General features: G+C 35.0%; 1 protein-coding gene and 1 non-coding gene across 10 annotated transcripts in view; one reads left to right on the top strand and one right to left on the bottom strand.

Annotated features, from left to right (window-relative positions):
- Nucleotides 1-18,506, bottom strand: part of KIAA1328 (KIAA1328 ortholog) — a 355,771-nt gene that overhangs the window by 328,718 nt on the left and 8,547 nt on the right. For all 9 annotated transcript variants that reach the window (XR_013443327.1, XM_078060413.1, XM_078060410.1 and 6 more), the window contains one exon: nt 10,164-10,258. Coding sequence is in view for 8 of the 9 variants with exons in the window: in XM_078060413.1 (XP_077916539.1) it covers nt 10,164-10,258 (95 nt within the window). In the remaining variant the exon portion in view is untranslated. The remainder of the gene's footprint in view (nt 1-10,163; nt 10,259-18,506) is intronic.
- LOC118531544 (U6 spliceosomal RNA) lies at nt 6,898-7,004 on the top strand. Its single transcript, XR_004915260.1, has one exon. It is a non-coding gene; the product is annotated as a U6 spliceosomal RNA (small nuclear RNA).

Genomic DNA, 18,506 nt, shown 5'->3' on the forward strand with positions numbered 1-18,506 from the left:
TTCCTTCCCCTATTTTTATATATTTTTTAAAGATTTTTTATTTATTTGACAGGGAGAGAGAGATAGCGAGAGAGAGCAAAAGCAGGGGGAACAGCAGAGGGAGAGGGAGAAGCAGGCTCCCCGCTGAGCAGGGAGCCCAATGTGGGGCCTGATCCGGATCATGACCCGAGCAGAAGGCAGATGCTTAACCATCTGAGCCACCCAGGTGCCCCCATAATCTAATTTTAGAACACTTTCATCCTTCCCAAAAGAAACCTTGTATTCATTAGCAGCCACTTCCCATTTCTCATTCCTCCAATACTGTACTATTACAGCAACTTTTCTGTAAGCCTAAAATTATTTCAAAATAATACAAAAAAGTAATGATCATATTACACTGAATTAAAATTTAAATATATAAAAACATATATATAAAAATATATACAAAATTATGACACATTACAAATGGCACATAATCAAGAGAGGAAAACAAAGTTATTGAGTTCTAAAGTTCTTGAATTGTTTAGAATAGAGCTAAAAGTATCAATTAATACTAGACTGTGATTAGTCAAGAATGCATATTACAAATCCCCAGGGTGACCACAGGTTCATTTAAACAGGAAAATGAGGGGTGCCTGGGTGGCTCATACAGATGAGCATCTGCCTTCAGCTTGGGTCATGATCTCAGGGTCCTGGGATTGAGCCCTGCGGGGGGGCTCCCTGCTCTGCGGGGAGTCTGTTTCTACCTCTCCCTCTACCCCTCCCCCATGCTCGTGCACCCACGTGTGCTCTCTCTCTCAAATAAATATTTTAAAAAATAAAATAATTTAAAAAAAACAGGAAAATGAGTGCATTCAGCACAACTAGTAACCACAGGATCAAATATGTAAGGCAAAAATTGACAAAACTATGAAATGAAATGCGTAAGTTTCCAATCATGATGTGACCTTCTTTTACCTTAATAACCACTTTTAAAGCCCCCACCTTCAAATGCAGTCACACTCTCAGGAACTGGGGGTTAGCATTTCAATATGAATTTGGTGGGGTCACAATTTCGCCCACAAGCACATAATGCATAAAGATGTAATTGGTAAAAATAACAACTCAAAGATTGGGGAACACAGCTGTACAGAGACAGAATTTTTATACACAACTGAAACTAAGTTGGTATGAATTCAAATTAAACTGTTATAAATTTAGGGTGTAACTGTATTCCCCAGAGTAACAATTAAGAAAATAACTAAAAATTTTACAAAAAAAAGAAACAAGGACCCAATCAAAATGGTGCGCACACACACACACAAAATCAAACAAAAAAAGATAGCACTACTGGAGTAACTAGAAAACTAAAAAAAAAAAAAAAAAGCCTTTTTCATATATATATATATCTTTCATGTATATATATCTTTTATATATATCTTTTATATATATAAAATATGCATACATACATAACAGCAAAATGGTACTGTGGTAAGAAATTACTTTAAATATATATGGGTTATGTTCACCAGTGAAAGAGATTAGGAAAATGGATTTTTTTTTAAAAACCCACATTCTAATATATGTTGCTTGTTAGAGACTCAATTTGAATTAACAGACACAAAGATTGAAAGCTAAAATATGGAAAAAGGATTTTATGCAAATATCACTTAAATAGTAACCAAAAGGGAGCTGGTTGGCTATACTAGTATCAGACAAAATAGATTTCAAAACAAAAAATGTTACAAGACAAAGAGATGTCATGTATTGATAAAAGGGTCAATTCTTCAAGAATGTATTAAAATTATAAAAATAAACCCACCAAACAACAAAGTCCCCCAAAATATGAAGAAAGCACTGACACAAGTGAAGAGAAATATAGTTCAATAATAGTTGGAGACTTCAATAACCAACTATCAATAAGAAATAGGACATCTAGATGCAAGATCATCAATAAAAAAAGGGGGGACCTGAACAACACTGTAAGCCAACTAGACTTAAAAGACATATATAGGACACTCCACCAAACAGCAGCTGAATCAACATTCTTCTCAAGTGCACATGGAATTTTCTCCAGGATAAATCATATATAAGCTCACAAAACAACTCTCAATATATTTAAAGAGACTGAAAGCATGCAAAGTATCTTTTCCACTGCAATGGACTAAAATTCAAAATCATTAAGGGAAAGAAAAGTGGAAAATTCATAAATACATGGAAATCAAACAACACACTCTTAAACAAATGAATCAAAGAAAAAAAATCAAGGAAAATTAGAAAGTACTTTAAGATGAATGCAACACAACATATCAAAATCTATGGGGTACAGCAAAAGCAGTACTCATAGGGATATTTATGGCATAAATGCCTACATTAGAAAACCAGAGAGATTTCAAGTCAGTAACTTTATACCTTAAGGACTAGAAACTAAAACCCAAACCTTGCAAAAGGGAGAAAATAATATAGAGCAAAGGTAAGTGAAATAGACAATAGAAAGAAAATAGAGAATCTATAAAACCAAAAGTTGGTTCTTTGAAAAGATCAACAAAATTTAAAAATCTTTAGCTTAGACTGATAAATGAAAGATGATGTAAATAAAATCAGAAATTAAAGTGGGACATTACTACTAACTATACACAAATAAAAAGGATTGTAAGAGAATAGTACAAAAATTATATGTCTTAGACATTGGATAACCTATATGAAATAAACATTCCTAAAAACACAAAAATTACCAACACTGACTCAAGAACAAATGGAAAAATCTAAATAGATCTACAACACATAAGGAGATTTAAACAGTAATCAAAAACTGCCCTACAAAGACAATCTAAGAACCAGATAGCTTCATGGATGAATTCTACCAATTTATTTTTCTACCAAATATTTAATGAAGAATTAACACCAATCCTTCTCAAACTCTTCCAAAGAACCTAAGAAGAGGGAATACTCCCTAGCTCATCCTATGAGGCCAGTAATACCTGATATCTAAGCCAAAGAAACTGAGAAAATAAAACTATAGACCAAGATCCCTCATGAATACAGATTCAAAAATCCTCAGAAAAAATGCCAACAAACTAAATCCAAAAATGTATTAAAAGGGATTATAAAATATGACCAATTGGTATTTATCCCAAAAATACAAGGATGGTTTAACATAAGAATATCAATCAACACACATTTGACAAACCAACAAAAATATGTGATCGTATCAATTGACACAGAAAAAGCTTTTGAAAAAATCCCCAACACTCAAACTGGGAAAAAAAGGAAACTTCTTTAACATGGGAAAGGGAACTTATGAAAAACTAACAGCTGACATCTTATCTCATTGATAAAAAACTGAAAGCTTTCCCACTAAGTTCAAGAACAAGACAAGGATGCCTGCTTCTACCACTCCATTCAACAATGTGCTGGAACTTCAAGCCAGAGGAAAAACAAATAAGAAGCATCCAAACTGGAAAAGAAGTAGAACTATCTTTGCAGATGACATGATACTATACATAGAAAATCCATAGAGAATCCACAAAAAAACTATTAGAGCTGATAAACAAATGTAACAAAGTTTCAGGGTATAAGATTAACATACAAAAATCTTCTGTATTTCTATACACCGGTAACAAACAATCTGAAAAGAATATTAAGAAAACAATTCTAATTACAAGAACATAAAAAAAAAAAAATTCTTGGAAATAAATTTATCCAAAAACATGAAAGACTTGTACATTGAAACATTGCTAAAAGAAATTAAAGAAGACCTAAATACTGAAAGACATTTCATGTTCATGGACCGGAACACTTAAATATGGCAATATTCCCCAAAGTGATCTACAGATTTAATGTAATCCTATCAAAATCCCAACTGCTTTTTTTTCAGAGGCAGAAAAGCTGATCTTATAATTCATATGGAATTGCAAGGAACCAGAACAGCTCAAACAATCTTCAAAAGGAAAAACAAAGTTGGAGGTCTTGTATTTCATGCTAATAAGATACACTAATCAAAACAGTGTGGTATTGGCATTAGAATAGACATACAGATCAATGAAAAATACTGAGAGTCCAGAAATAAACCCAAATATTTCTGGTCAATCAATTTTTGACAATGGTGCCAAGACCATTAAATGGGAAAATAACAGTCTCTTCAACAAATAGTGCTGGGACAAATGGATTTCCACATGCAAAAAAAAAAAAAAAAAAAAAATGAAGTTGAACCACTATCCCTCATCATATACAGAAATTAAATCAAAATGGACCAAAGACCCAAATATAAGAGCTAAAACCATAAGACTCATAGAAGAAAACATAGGGTTAAATCTTCATGACTTTTGATATTGCAGTAGTTTCTTAGATATGACACCAAAAGCACAACTGACAAGAGAAAAATAGAGAATTTAGACTTCATCAATAGTAAAATCTTTTGGGCTTCAAAGGACACAATCAAGAAAGTGAAAAACCAATCACACAATGGGAGACATTATTTGCAAATCATATATATGTTATTGGTATATAGTATCTAGAATATCTAAAGAACTATTACAACAACAATGAAAAAACAAACAACCCAATTAAAATATGGGCAAAGGACTTGAATAGACATTTCCCCAAAGAAGATATACAAATGGCCATTAAACGCATGCTTAATATCATTAGCCACTAGGGAAATATAAACAAAACCACAAATAAGATAACAAGGATGGCTATCACCAAAAAAATGGATTATAATTATTGCTGGTGAGAATGTGGAGACAACTGAAATCCTCATATATTGTTCGTAGGAATGGGAAGTACTTCAGCTATTGTGAAAAACAGTTTGGCAATTCCTTAAAACGCTCTACAAAGAATTACCATAAGATCTCACAATTCTGCTACAGGGTATATATATCCAAAATAACTGAAACAGGTGTTCAAACAAAAACTTGCACATGAATATTCAAATCAGCACTACTTACAATCACTAAAAGGTGGAAACCCAAATGCCCATCAACAAATGAAAGGATAAAGAAAATGTGGTGTTATCCATACAATAAGATATTTTTCAGCCAACCTTGAAAATATTATACTAAGTGAAAGAAGGCAGATAGAAGAGGCCATGTACTATATGATTCCAATTACATGAAATACTGAGAGTCAGCAAACGGGTACAGACCAAAACAGATTAGCTGTTGTCAGGGATTGAGAGGAAAGGGAGAATGGGGAGCAACCGCTTAATGAGTACAGTTTCGTTTGGGGTGAAAATGTTCTGGAACTAGGTGGTTATGCAACACTGTGAGTATACTGTCATTAGTGTTTAGTTTTATGTTAGAGGTATTTTATCGCATTATGGTATAACACACAATGATTCCACTTATATGAGGTACTAGAAAAGTAACATTCACAGATGGAGAAAGGAGAATGGTGATTATCACGAGCTGATAGAGGGGGAATGGAGAATTTTAATAGGCACTGAGTTTGAGTTTTGCAAGATGAAAAGAATTCTGGAGACTGGTTGAACAACAATGTAAATGCGTTTAACATTACTGACCCGTACACTTAAAAAATGGTTAAGATCATAAATTATATGTTTATATGTATTTTACCATAATTTAAAAAATAAACTAAAAATGCACAAAGATATTTCATGAATACTAGAAGTATTTCTCATGAAACAAAATTCCTTAACAAAAATATCAGCAAATTAAAATCAGCAACATACTAAAAAAAACAACAAAACCCACCATATCCAAGTGGTGTTAAGCTAGGAATACAAGGTAAATTAAACATTCAAAAACCAATCAATATAATTTACTACATTAACAGAGAAAAAAAGAAGCAAATCATATTATTAGTATAATAAAGAAAAGTCATTTGACAAAGTTCTACTCCTATTTATGATTTAAGAAAAACAACTCTCAGCAAACTAGGAACAAAAATAAATTTCCTCAACCTGATAAAGAACATCTATAAACAACCTACAGCTTACATTGTACTTGATGGTGAAAGACTTAATTTCAGAAACAAGAAGGCAAAGACATCCACTTTCGTTCAACATTGTAGCGGAGATCCTAGCCAATGCAAAAGGGCAAGAAAAAGAAACAAAGTATCTGCAAATTAGAAAGGAAAAAATAAAATTGTTTTTATTTGTAGATGACATGATCATTACTGTATATTGAAAATCCAGAGTATTCTGCCAAAAAAACTATTGTAACAAGTGAATTTAAAAAGTCTGACATCAAGCCAATATTAAAAAAAATTGTTTTACCATATGAGAAATGAAATAAAATTTAAAAATGTATAATAAAAATTTTAAATCACGCCACTTACAACAGTATCAAAAACATAAAATACTTAAGAATAACACATGTGCATATTTTATAACTTGTACCATGAAAACTACAATTCACTACAGAAAAAAAATTTAAGATAATCTAAATAAATGGAGAAATAGGACATATCACCAACCGAAAGACTCAATAATGTGAAGATGTCAATTTTCCTCAAGTTGATCTACAAATTCAGTACATCCCAAACAAAATTCTAAGAGGCAACTTTCCTTTAAAAATTAACAAGCTAATTCTAAAATTTATAGTGAAATGCAAAGGACCTCAAAAAGCCAAAACAGTTTTCAAAAAGAGCAAAGCTGTAAGATTTACCTGATTTCAAGACTTATTGTAAAATTACAGTAATCAAGTCAGTTTGGTATTGGCCTAAGGGCAACACAAAGATCAGTGGAATGGAATGAAAAGCCCAGGGAAAGACCATGCAAGGTTTTTGACAATGAGGTGGAGGTAATTCTGCAGAAAGGGTAGTCTTTTCTAACAAAGGAAAAAATCTTTGCTACCTTGGGATAGGCAATATTTTTTAGATAAAACACTAAAGATATGAACCACAAAAGAAAAAAATTGATGCATTGAGGTTCATCAAAATAATGAATTTTGCTTTACAAAAGAAAACATTAAGATAGTGCTCACTTCAGCAGCATATATACTAAAATTGGAACAATACAGAGACGATCAGCATGGCCCCTGCGCAAGGATGACATGCAAATTTGTGAAGCATTCCATATTTTTTCGGGGCTGTGAGTTCAAGCCCCACGCTGGGTGTAGAGATTACTTAAAAATAAAAATCTTAAAAAAAACAATAAAACATTAGGATAATTAGAAAGCAAGGTTGGGGGGAAAAACACATATATGACAACTTGCATCCAAAATATATAAAGAACACCTCAATAGCAAGAAGAGAAAGGGATGGGTCAAAAAAAAAAAAAAAAAAAAGGCAAAAAGTTTTAACAGATACTTAAAAGAATGGCCAATGATCCCATTAATCTTAGGAAAACACAAATTAATTCCACAGGGAGATATCACTATACTCATTAGAATGGCTAAAATTTAAAGAAATGACAATACCAAGACTTAATGAATATGCTCAACGATGGCATTCTCATCAGTTGCTAGTGGGAGTGTGAAATAACACAACATTAGGAAACAGTTTGGCAGTTTCTTCTAAAGTTAAATATACACTTAACATAGAACTGAGTAATTCTATACCTAAAGTATTTGCAGAAGAAAAATTAAAACATCATATCCACACAAACACTTGTACATGAATATTATAGAGGCTTTATTCATAAAAGGCAAAAACTTGAACAACCCAAAGTTCTGTTTAACAGATGAATAAACAAACTAAAGTACATGCAAACAACGGAATACTAATCAACAATAAAAAATGAACTACTCCTACACACAACAAATTGAAGAAAAAAAAATCTCAAAAACACTACTCCCTGAAATAAGCCAAATACAAAAGGACAAATACTCTATGATTCCACTTATGTGAAAGATCTAGAATAGTCAGATTCACAGAGACCCAGAGAATGGTGGTTACCAAGGAGGGGAGAGTGAGGAGTTATTTTTAATGGATACAGAGTTTCAATGATAAAAAGTTCTGGAAATGGACTGTGGAGATGATGTCACAACAATATGAATGTACTTAATACCACTGAACTGTACACTTAAAAATGGTTAAGATGATAAATTTTATGTTACGTATTTTTTACCACACACACAAAATCATTTTGCTGAGGGAAAAAAGCCAGACAGAAGAGGGTACATACTATATGGCCATTTACATGGCATGTCAGAACATGTAGAACTAAGTAATAATGACAGAAATCACATGAATGGCTGTCTGGGATGGAGAAGAGAGGAAGGAGCTGACTGTAAAAGATCTCAAAGAACTTTTTAAAGTGACCTTACATTTGCCAAAACTCACTGAAATATACACTTAAAATGCATACATATTTTTAAACATGCATACATACTAGTATATGTAAATTGCACTTCTGTATATTTTCAAATAAATAAATAAGCTTAAGGAGGGAATGAAATGTAACAGAATAGAAAATAAAAATCTATAGACTCTTTCGAGGAAAGAGGTTATGTTGTGGTGTACAAAGAAGGTAGTAGCTGGAAGGAAATATGTGGTCTGAGGAGTAGTTCTCAAGATGAAAGACAAATGACTGTATTTAACGCCAACGGGAAACCAGTTATTTGAAACCAGGGTGAAAATCCAGAGGTAAAAGAACATAAAGGCTAGGAATGTTTAGTAGCCGGTGTTTGAGGCATATGGAACTTTGTTCTATATTTCCCCACTTCAATAAAAATGAGTCTTGTAAAAGAAAAAAAAGTGAAGAAAATGGTTTGGCAAGTGTGAGCTGAAAAAAGTAGACTGAAATATCCAACAGAAGAAACTTAGCAAACTCAAGGAAAGAAGAACACATTATTCCCATATATCTGTATGTTAATAGTAAATACAGTAATAATGGAGTTCCTAGAAATATTAGCAAATCTATACTAATACCAACCTTGTAGTAACACCCTGAATCTCTACCAAGAAGCCAGCATTTTGCTAGAAAGCAGAAGGTTGCTGAAACCAAAACAATATGCTCTAATATTTCAGGTATTCTCCAAGCCTTGCAACTGAAATAAAATGGATCACTGAGGACAATAATGGCAACTCAGGACCATCAATAGATGAATTCAAACTAATGGTAATAGCTTTTCAAAGCCATCAAGCATATGTAAGGATATCCATACCATCTATGTGGTAAAAAGCCTTGTGAGAAGATCATCTGCAAGTATGGAGAGTAACAAATGTTTTCCCAGTACAAAAAACACTATTTGAAGGGAATGAAAACTCTACTTTAGAGACTAGAACAGCCAAAGAATTCTAGTGAAAGAAATTACTGCTTCTCTCAGGTGGCATATCAAACTCAGACTAAGGTATGTACTTGGAAATAGTCATACCCTGTATCCTAGCCCCCAAAACATCATTGTTGTCATCTTTATAACTGTAACTCTATGATTTAGTAAGGTAATTTTTTAACTTCAGTCTTTTTATAAAAGCCTCTACAAACATTATTTTAAGACCTCGACATGAAATACATTTTCAAACACTTCATATAGCTATTTTTAATTAAAAATAAAGAAAGAAGGAAAAGACCTACTATTTCCAAACATGGAATTCAATGACAAAAACTAGTACTATTTTAATCAACTTTTAGGTATGGCTTTTCCTTAAATTTGACTTTTACAATTTATATTAATACATTCCTCTATCAACATCTTCATTTGTTAAGTATTTTCAGATTCCAAAACTGGATGTGTATATTTACAAAAAAATTACTCCAAGAGATATGCTTCATACACACCATTAATAAGATGGAATAGTACAACCAAATAGCTATGAACTATTATTCCCAAAATTCAAAATCCCTTATTTTGAATCCTGAAATCATCAGGAGTCAGCAAAACGACAACAGATATTCTTGCAACGGACTACAGTAAAATGAATGTTTACTTCTGTTCAGATCTACAACAAAACCAAAGGTAATTGCTATGACGCTGATTACAATATATCAACCTACATTGACAGCAGAGCTAAGCTTCTACATTTTCCCTTTCAATAGAGGACTGCTGCAAATATATGCACCAAATAATTTGGGAAATTAAATAAACAAGAAAATGTAAATTAGAAAGTGGTTTGTTCTGGTCTTTCCTTCTTACTTTTTTCCCACTTTTCTTTTTCAGAGGCCACAGAATACTTTTTTCTAAAAATCTCTGCTTCCATAAGATCAATGATACAATGACATCAAAACATAGTAATTTCTATTTGCAAAAACAGTTTTCTCTCTTATATAATAATACATTTCATATAAGATTTTATCTCACCTGGCCAGTTCTTTAATTAAATTTGCAATGCGTCTTTTGTCTTCGAGACATAAATCCTTCAACGACGCACTCTTTATTCCTCCCCCGCAGAAATTCTAATACAAAACAAAACAAAAAAAAATCTTTTGGTTAACTTTTGCTAAAAACAATTTTTAAGACTTTTTGAGAAATCTCTTAAAATTAGCACAGGAAGTAAAACTTTTCAGATTATCTTTTCTCTGGTGGTATGCTTTTTTTTTTTTTTTTATAAGATTTATTTATTTGAGAGTGAGAGACAGAGATAGTGAGATAGACCATGAGCGGGGAGGACAGGAAGAAGCAGACTCCCGTTGAGCAGGGAGCCTGATGCAGGGCTTGATCCCAGGACCCTGGGATCATGACCTGAGCCAAAGGCAGATGCTTAACCTACTGAGCCACCGAGGTGCCCTGGTGGTACACTCTTTACCTGTTTCATTCAAACTTACTATGAATTCAAAACAGGCTAAGGAACTGTCTGTCCAGCAGGGGACATCATAAAATTTACATAGAGAAGACCACAATAGGTAGAAATGACCCTGCTTAAATATTAGGGATTATTAAGGAAACAACGTTTCCTTGGTGAATGTCACAAAACAAACACCTCATGGAGGATACTGAGAACTTTTCCTACACTACAGCCTGCAGGCTGCTTAAAAGTACACTAAGGTTGACAGCAGAGACACCAGTTTCCAAGTTCTCAATATATCCTAAAGTGCATTCCAGTGGGTACTAGACCAAAGAGTAATAATAATAGCTAACACATATCTAATGCTTACTGCATGTCAGGAACATTATAAGCACTTTACACTTACTAATCTGGCCGATTTGCACAACAGTGCTATGAATTAGGTATTATTTCTGTTTACAGTGAGGGGATATCTTTCCTCGGATTACAGCAGTTAAAGTAGCAAAACCAGGACTCGAGCACATATCCAGAGTATGTGCTCCCAACCATTGAACTAGCCTATCTCTTGTGCTATAAAAAGTTCTCCTAGTACTTGAACTTCATTAAGAGGGGTCTTTAAAGCAATGAAACTCAGCGAGTCACTGGGAAACTACAGGTAACATGTAAACGGAAGGAAACCTAGACATTTGTACAACCACAAAGTAGGTTAGTCCAATTTCTTCACGTAGCCAAGGACAAACCAAGACCTCTAAAATGAGTCCTGGAAATACTGATAGCCATAGGTGGGAAAGATCAGGGAGAAAAAGGAAATGGGGAGAAAGGAGATGGTAAGAAAATAAAATGAGTTTGGTTTTGGATATGGTCAACCTAAGATGCTAGGAAGATAGGCATATGGAAATGTTTAGGAAGGAAGTTGGAAAAATGGGTCTGGCTCTCAAGTCAGAGAAAAATATAAAGATTTTTTTTTTTTAAAGATTATTTATTTATTTGACAGAGAGACAGCGAGAGAGGGAACACAAGCAGGGGGAGTGGGAGAGGGAGAAGCAGGCTTCCCACGGAGCAGGGAGCCCGATGTGGGGCTTGATCCCAGGACCCTGGGATCATGACCTGAGCTGAAGGCAGATGCTCAATGACTGAGCCACCCAGGCGCCCCGAAAAATATAAAGATTTAAACTTTAGTCATATGGTATAATGGATGATATTTAGATTTTTATTATTTTCTTTATACTTCTCTATGTTTTAGATTTTTCCTTAATGTTAAAAAATACTAGTTTTTAAAAATCATCTATGAATCCAAGATAATAAATTAAAGGACAAAAGAGAATCAGAAGGATATAATATTGTGGGAGAAAAAATGTTTCAAGAAGAGCACAGGGTTAACAGTGCTAATGATCAAAAAAAGCTACACAGAATGTGGAAAGCAGTCACTCAATTTGGCAAAGGGAAAAGTTGCTGAAAACACACGAGAAGACATCTTAGTGGTGCAGTGAGTAAAAGAACAAACAAGAGAAACCCTTGCACATGGGCAAGAATTTCAACAGCACTGTGTTTGACAGAACGTCCTTGAAAATACAGATATTTGTCAATTAGAGAATAAACTGTAGTATATTTATACAATGGAATTCTGTAGGTATTGGTTGTTATGTTACTTAGTGATTTTCATCTTCAAACCCACCCTTCCCAGCCCTCCTTTGTGGTGCTGGGCCTCAGACTCTAGGAACCTCACATCTCCTTTGCCAGATGGCTCTCTGTTAAAACCTGCCAATAGGAAGAACTAGAGGGAGACCAAAGGTTGCCCGAAAAAGAAGAAAAGACACAGTCCTTCCTATTTACATCTCATTCCCACTAGTGTCACCCCTGCCAGAGTGTGCTCTGACAAGGATAGCAGATTCCAGATTCCAATTTTCCTGGCCCTGGCAGAACCAGTCTTTAGCATGTCTCCTCGGGGACCGCAGTACCAGTGAGGCTGGTTCCCCATCATCAGAAGTCTATGTTCCAGCTCTAAAGGGCCCCTCCCCCAAGCATCTAAGATTTAATAAATCCAACTTGCTCTGGCTGTTTTCCTAGCCCTAGAGATGGGAGTTGTTTCTTGCCGTTACTACCTACATGATATCTTGGTGTTCTCTGTTTACCTTTTCAGTTCTCTAGCACCAATTTAGCAAGTCTTTATATTAAATATTCTCAGTAAAAAAAAGTGACTAGACTGGCTGAAATATAAGTGAAAAGAAATGACATACAATGGGGTGCCTAGGTGGCTCAGTTGGTTAAGTGCCCAACTCTTGTTTTGGGCTCAGGTCATGATCTCATGGGTCATGAGACTGAGCCCCACGTTAGGCTCCATGCTCAGTGGGGAGTCTGCTTAAAGATTCTCTCCCTCTGCTCCTCCCCCAACTCTCTCTCTCTCAAATTAATAAATAAAGAAATGACATATAGCTATATACAATTTAAGTAAATCTCATGAACATATGTCGAGCAAAAAAAGCAAATGATACAATACACATAGTATGAGCTTATTTATGTAAAGTTCCAAATATATTTAACACTGAACATTGTTTAAAAAAATAGTTATGTATTTAGACTATGTTGGACAAGGGTTGGTAAACTACAACTGCAAGCCGAATCTGGCTCACTGCCTATTTTTGTTAAGGTTTATTAAAACACAGCCATGTACATTCATTTACACATTGACATATATATGGTTCTTCACACTATAGTGGCAGAGTTGAGTAATTGAGACAGAGGTCACATGGCTCACAAACGTTAAACATTTATTAACTGGCCCTTTACAGGAAAAGTTTGTCTACCCCTAACATTAAGAAAGAAAAAAAAAAAGAATGATAAACACAAAATTCAGGATAGGGATTACCAAAGCACATGACAGACTAAGGGAAGGATATACCTCTACAGCCACTTGGTTTGCAATGGCATCGTTGCAATTCAATGGGGAGAAGAATGGTCTGCTCAATAAATAGTTCAGACCAATAGACTGTCAGTATGGAAAAATGAACTAACACCATACCCACAATAATTCCTGATGAATGGATTTCACTGTGAGAAGTAAAACAATGTGGCTTCTGAAAGAGAGAGAGAGAACCTGGGGCAAAGAGTGCAGGTGGCTAACAGCTCACCTAACTACTGCCATGCCTTCAGATCCACTGTGGTGTTACACCGGTGCCAGGGACTGGGAACGGCAGAGGTACTAGAACTGAGCCATTTCTGTTGGACACGGCATCCTTAAAGAACAGTATTTGCTCTGGGGTTCCCCATTAGCCTGACAGACACTACTTCTGACTGCAAGGCAGTATGAAGTGTGAGGTTTTTCCTAGTCAATTTTTCTTCTTGCTTTTTTCTCTCACAGATGCCAGACCTGCAATAAAATCCTAAGGCTCTCCTTGTCTATTCCTGTTCACTTTATTCTCTATCCTATGTCAGCTTTTCCTTCACTAAATTTCCTCCATTTTTACTTTCATCTTAGTACCTACTTCCCAGAAGACTTGAACTGACATAATTACCATTTTGAAAACCTTAATGAATTAAGGACCTAGCTACTGAGTATCAATGGCTACAAAGATCACATACAGAAAAAATATAAGACATTATTTCTCTGAAGAAAAACACAGACAACATCTATCTAGTTTTGAGAAAAAAATGCATATGCATACACACACACACACCCCCTACACACATCATTTCTAGTTTTGCAACAAAATAAATACACACATACACAACCCCTACATTCCACTTCTGGGCAAAAAGGAGTAATAGGAACCATGCCTACCCTGATGCCTAAAACAACCAAAAAACCTGACAAAATATATGAAAAAGCAGTTCTCAAACACTGGACAACAGGCAGCACAGGAAAGTGATCACTGAAAAGAGGGGAACCAAATAAGGTGCGCCATGCAATTATCCTAGCTAAATTGCCTCTGGAGTTTTCAGGGTGCAATGTGGGGAAACCCAGATGGAGCCCAGCAATCTCCCCAAGTTGAGAAGATAGAGCTGGGAGTCCAGGAGAGCCAAACTGTCTAGAATTTGCAGGGCAGAGTCATGGAGAGGATAGAACTTCACAGAAAGAGAGCTCTAGGGATCTCCAGAGGGTTCCCTGCACATCAACCACTGAGTACTGATTAGCATTTGTCTATGAGAAAACCCACCAAAATCCAAGGAAAGAACAAATGAGAATGTGAGAATAGTTTCTGTAGCTAACAGAGTGTCAGCAATAGTCCATGTTCCCACCAGCCAGAGTGGAAAATCTCATAATTCAAGGGGCATCAGGAAGAGTACTTAGAGGGCCACTGCCTATAGAGGGCAAAATTAGCCCTATATTAAAAGCTGCTCTAGTGTCACCTTTAAAAGCTTAAACCCGGCACCTGGGTGGCTCAGTTGGTTAAGAGACTGCCTTCAGCTCAGGTCATGATTCTGGAGTCCCAGGATCTAGTCCCGCATCAGACTCCCTGATCAGCAGGGAGTCTGCTTCTCCCTCTGACCTGCCCCCCTCTCATGCTCTCTCTCTCACTCTCTCTCTCTCAAATATATAAATAAAAATCTTTAAAAAAAAAAAAAAAGCTTAAACCCAAGCTTCAAAAAGATCAAACTACTCCCGGGGCGCCTGGGTGGCTCAGTTGTTAAGCATCTGCCTTCTGCTCAGGTCATGATCCCAGGGTCCTGGGATCGAGCCCCATTTCAGGCTCCCTGCTCCATGGGAAGCCTGCTTCTCCCTCTCCCACTCCCGCTGCTTGTGTTCCCTCTCTCGCTGTGTCTCTCTCTGTCAAATAAATAAAATCTTTAAAAAAAAAAAAATCAAACTACTCCCAAATAACTCAACTTAGTCCCAGAAAAAAACCTCAAGATTAATTATTAAAACACAATATATCCAGAACTCAAAAAAGGTATGACTCATACTGTCTGGCAGCATCCAATGAAAAACAACCAGGCAGGTAAAGAAGCAGAAAAGTACAATACCTAAATAGAAAAATTCCTCAATTGAAATCTCTCCATAAATAACTCAGATGATAGAATTATAAACAAGAACATTAAAATAGTCATTTATATTCCATATGTTCAAGACACTAGAAGACCCAGCATGTTAAGTAGAGACATGAAATATATAATAAAAACAAAAGACCCAAATTGAACTTGTAGAGATAAAAACATTACCTTATATAAAAAATACACTGAATGAGATTAGTGGCAGAAGATTAATGAATTGAGACAAAGCAATATAAACCATCTATAGATAAACACAGAAAACAACAACAACAACAGAAAACTGGATTAAAAAAAATGAGCAAAAAGCTGTGGAGTAACCTCAAGTGGCCTAATATTTGCATAACTGGAGTCCTCGAAAAATATTAATAGCTCAACACATAATGGCCAAAAATTTTCTCAATTTTATGAAAACTGTAAACTCTCAAATCCAAAAGACTTAACAAACCCCAACCAAAAGACATGTTTAGAAAATTAGTTCAAGGCACACTATAATCAAATTGCTTGAAACTAGGAATAAAAGGAAAATCTTAAAAGTAGTTTAAACTCACATACTAAATACAAAAGAATAAAAGTAAGAATGACAGCAGACTTCTCAAAAGCAGTGAAACCAGGCAACAGTGCAATGACATCATTAAAGTACTAAAGGAAAAAAAAACTATCAACTCAAAATTCTATAACCAGTAAAAATGAAAGTGAAACAAAGACTTCTTCAGGCATACAAAAGCCAAAATATCCATTCCCAGTGTACCTGAACTATCATAATGTTAAAGGAAGTACTTTAAGCAGATGGAGCATACCAATAATATCAAATAGAAAACAACAGAAATGGTAACTACACAGGTAAATTTAAAAGCCTTTTGTTGAGGGGCACCTATGTACCGACTCTTGGTTTCGGCTCAGGTCGTGATCTCAGGGTCATGAGATCGAGTCCCACATCAGGCTCCATGCTCAGCGCAGAGTCAGCTTAAGATTCTTTCTCCCTCTCCCACTCATGCTCTCTCTCTCTAAAATAAATAAATCTTTAAAAAAAATAAAACATAAAAATAAAAACCTTCTGTTTAATTATTTGAACCTCTTTAAAACACAATTGAAATAAAAGGAATCCAGATTGGAAAGGGAGATGTAATACTATCTCTATTCACAGATGGCATAATCATATATATAAAAAATTATAAGAAATTCACCAAGGGCGCCTGGGTAGTTCAGTCAGTTAAGCTTCTGCCTTTGGCTCAGGTCATGATCCCAGGGTCCTGGGATCGAGCCCCACATCAGGCTCCCCACTCAGCGGGGGTCTGCTTCTCCCCCTCCTTCCCGCTCGTGCCCTCTCTCACTATCTCTGTCTCTCTCAAATAAATACATAAAATATTTTTAAAAAGAAAGGAAGGAAGGAAGGAAGGAAGAAAGAAAATCACCAAAAACTATTAGATTCAAATTAGTAAGTGAATTTAGAAAGGTTCCAGGATACAAAACTAATAGACAAAATCAACTGTATTTCCATACACTAGCAACAAATAACTCAAAAATAAAATTAAGAAAACAATTCCATTAATAATAGCATCAAAAAGTATAAAATACCTAATCTTTACAAATAAATTGAACAAAAAGAGTACAAGATACATACACCTAAAACTTCAAAACATCGCTGAAAGAAATTAAAGAAGACCTACGTAAATGAAAAGCTATCTCATACACTATATTCAAGGACTGGAAGAACTGATATTATTGAGAGTACTGACCAAATTTATCTGAAGATTTACTGCAATTGCTATCAAAATTCATGCTGACCCTTGTACAGAAATTGCCAAGGTGATTCTACAATCTCTATGGAAATTCAAGGGATGCAGAATAGCCAAAATCTTAAAAAAAGAAAATCAAACTTGGAGGACTTAACATTTCCTGATTCCAAAAAATAATTCCAAATGGTAATTAGCTTGGTATTGGCATAAAAATAGAAATGTTAATCAATGGAATAGAATTGAGAGTCCACAAATAAACACTTACATTTACATGGTTAAGGGATTTTCAACAAGGGTGCCAGAACAATCAAAGGGAAAGGAATAATCTTAACAAATGATGATGGGACAAGTAGATATCCACATGCAACAGAATGAATTTGGGTCACTACATACAAAAATTAAATCAAAATGGATCAAAGACTAAATGTAATACCTAAAACTATAAAACTCTTAGAAGAACATATTGGTGTAAATCTTTAAGAACTTGAATTAGGCAATGATTTTTTAGATATGACAGCAAAGCAGAGGTAACAACTGAAAAAAATTGATAAACTGGACTTCAAAATTAAAACATTCATGTTTCAAAGGACACCAGTAAGAAAGTGAAAGACAATGCACAGGATGAGAGAAACTGTTTGCAGATCATATATCTTATAAGGGACTTGAAGAAGGAATGTATAAAGAACTCTTTTAACTTCATCAGTAAGAAGACAAATAACCCAACTGAAAAGGATCTGAATGGACATTTCTCTAAAGAACATGTAGGGGCACCTGGGTGGCTCAGTCGTTAAGCATCTGCCTTCGGCTCAGGTCCTCATCCCAGGGTCCTGGGATAGAGCCCCGCATTGGGCTCCCTGCTCAGCGGGAAGCCTGCTTCTCCCTCTCCCTCTCCCCCTGCTTGTGTTCTCTCTCTCGCTTGTCTCTCTGTGTCAAATAAATAAAATCTTTAAAAAATTGAAATAAAATAAAATAAAGAACATATATAAATGGCCAAGAAGCACATAAAGAAATTATTATTAGTCACTAGGGAAATACAAATCAAAACCACAATGAGATACCACTTCATACTGACTAGGATGGTTATAATAAAAAGGACAGCTATAAAGTGATGGCGAGAATGTGGAGAAACTGGAATCCTCATTCACATATTGCTGGTAATATGTAAATTGGTATAGCCATTTTGGCAGTTCATCA

The sequence above is a fragment of the Halichoerus grypus genome, chromosome 13, assembly GCF_964656455.1.
Source record: "Halichoerus grypus chromosome 13, mHalGry1.hap1.1, whole genome shotgun sequence".
Classification (NCBI taxonomy): domain Eukaryota; kingdom Metazoa; phylum Chordata; class Mammalia; order Carnivora; family Phocidae; genus Halichoerus; species Halichoerus grypus.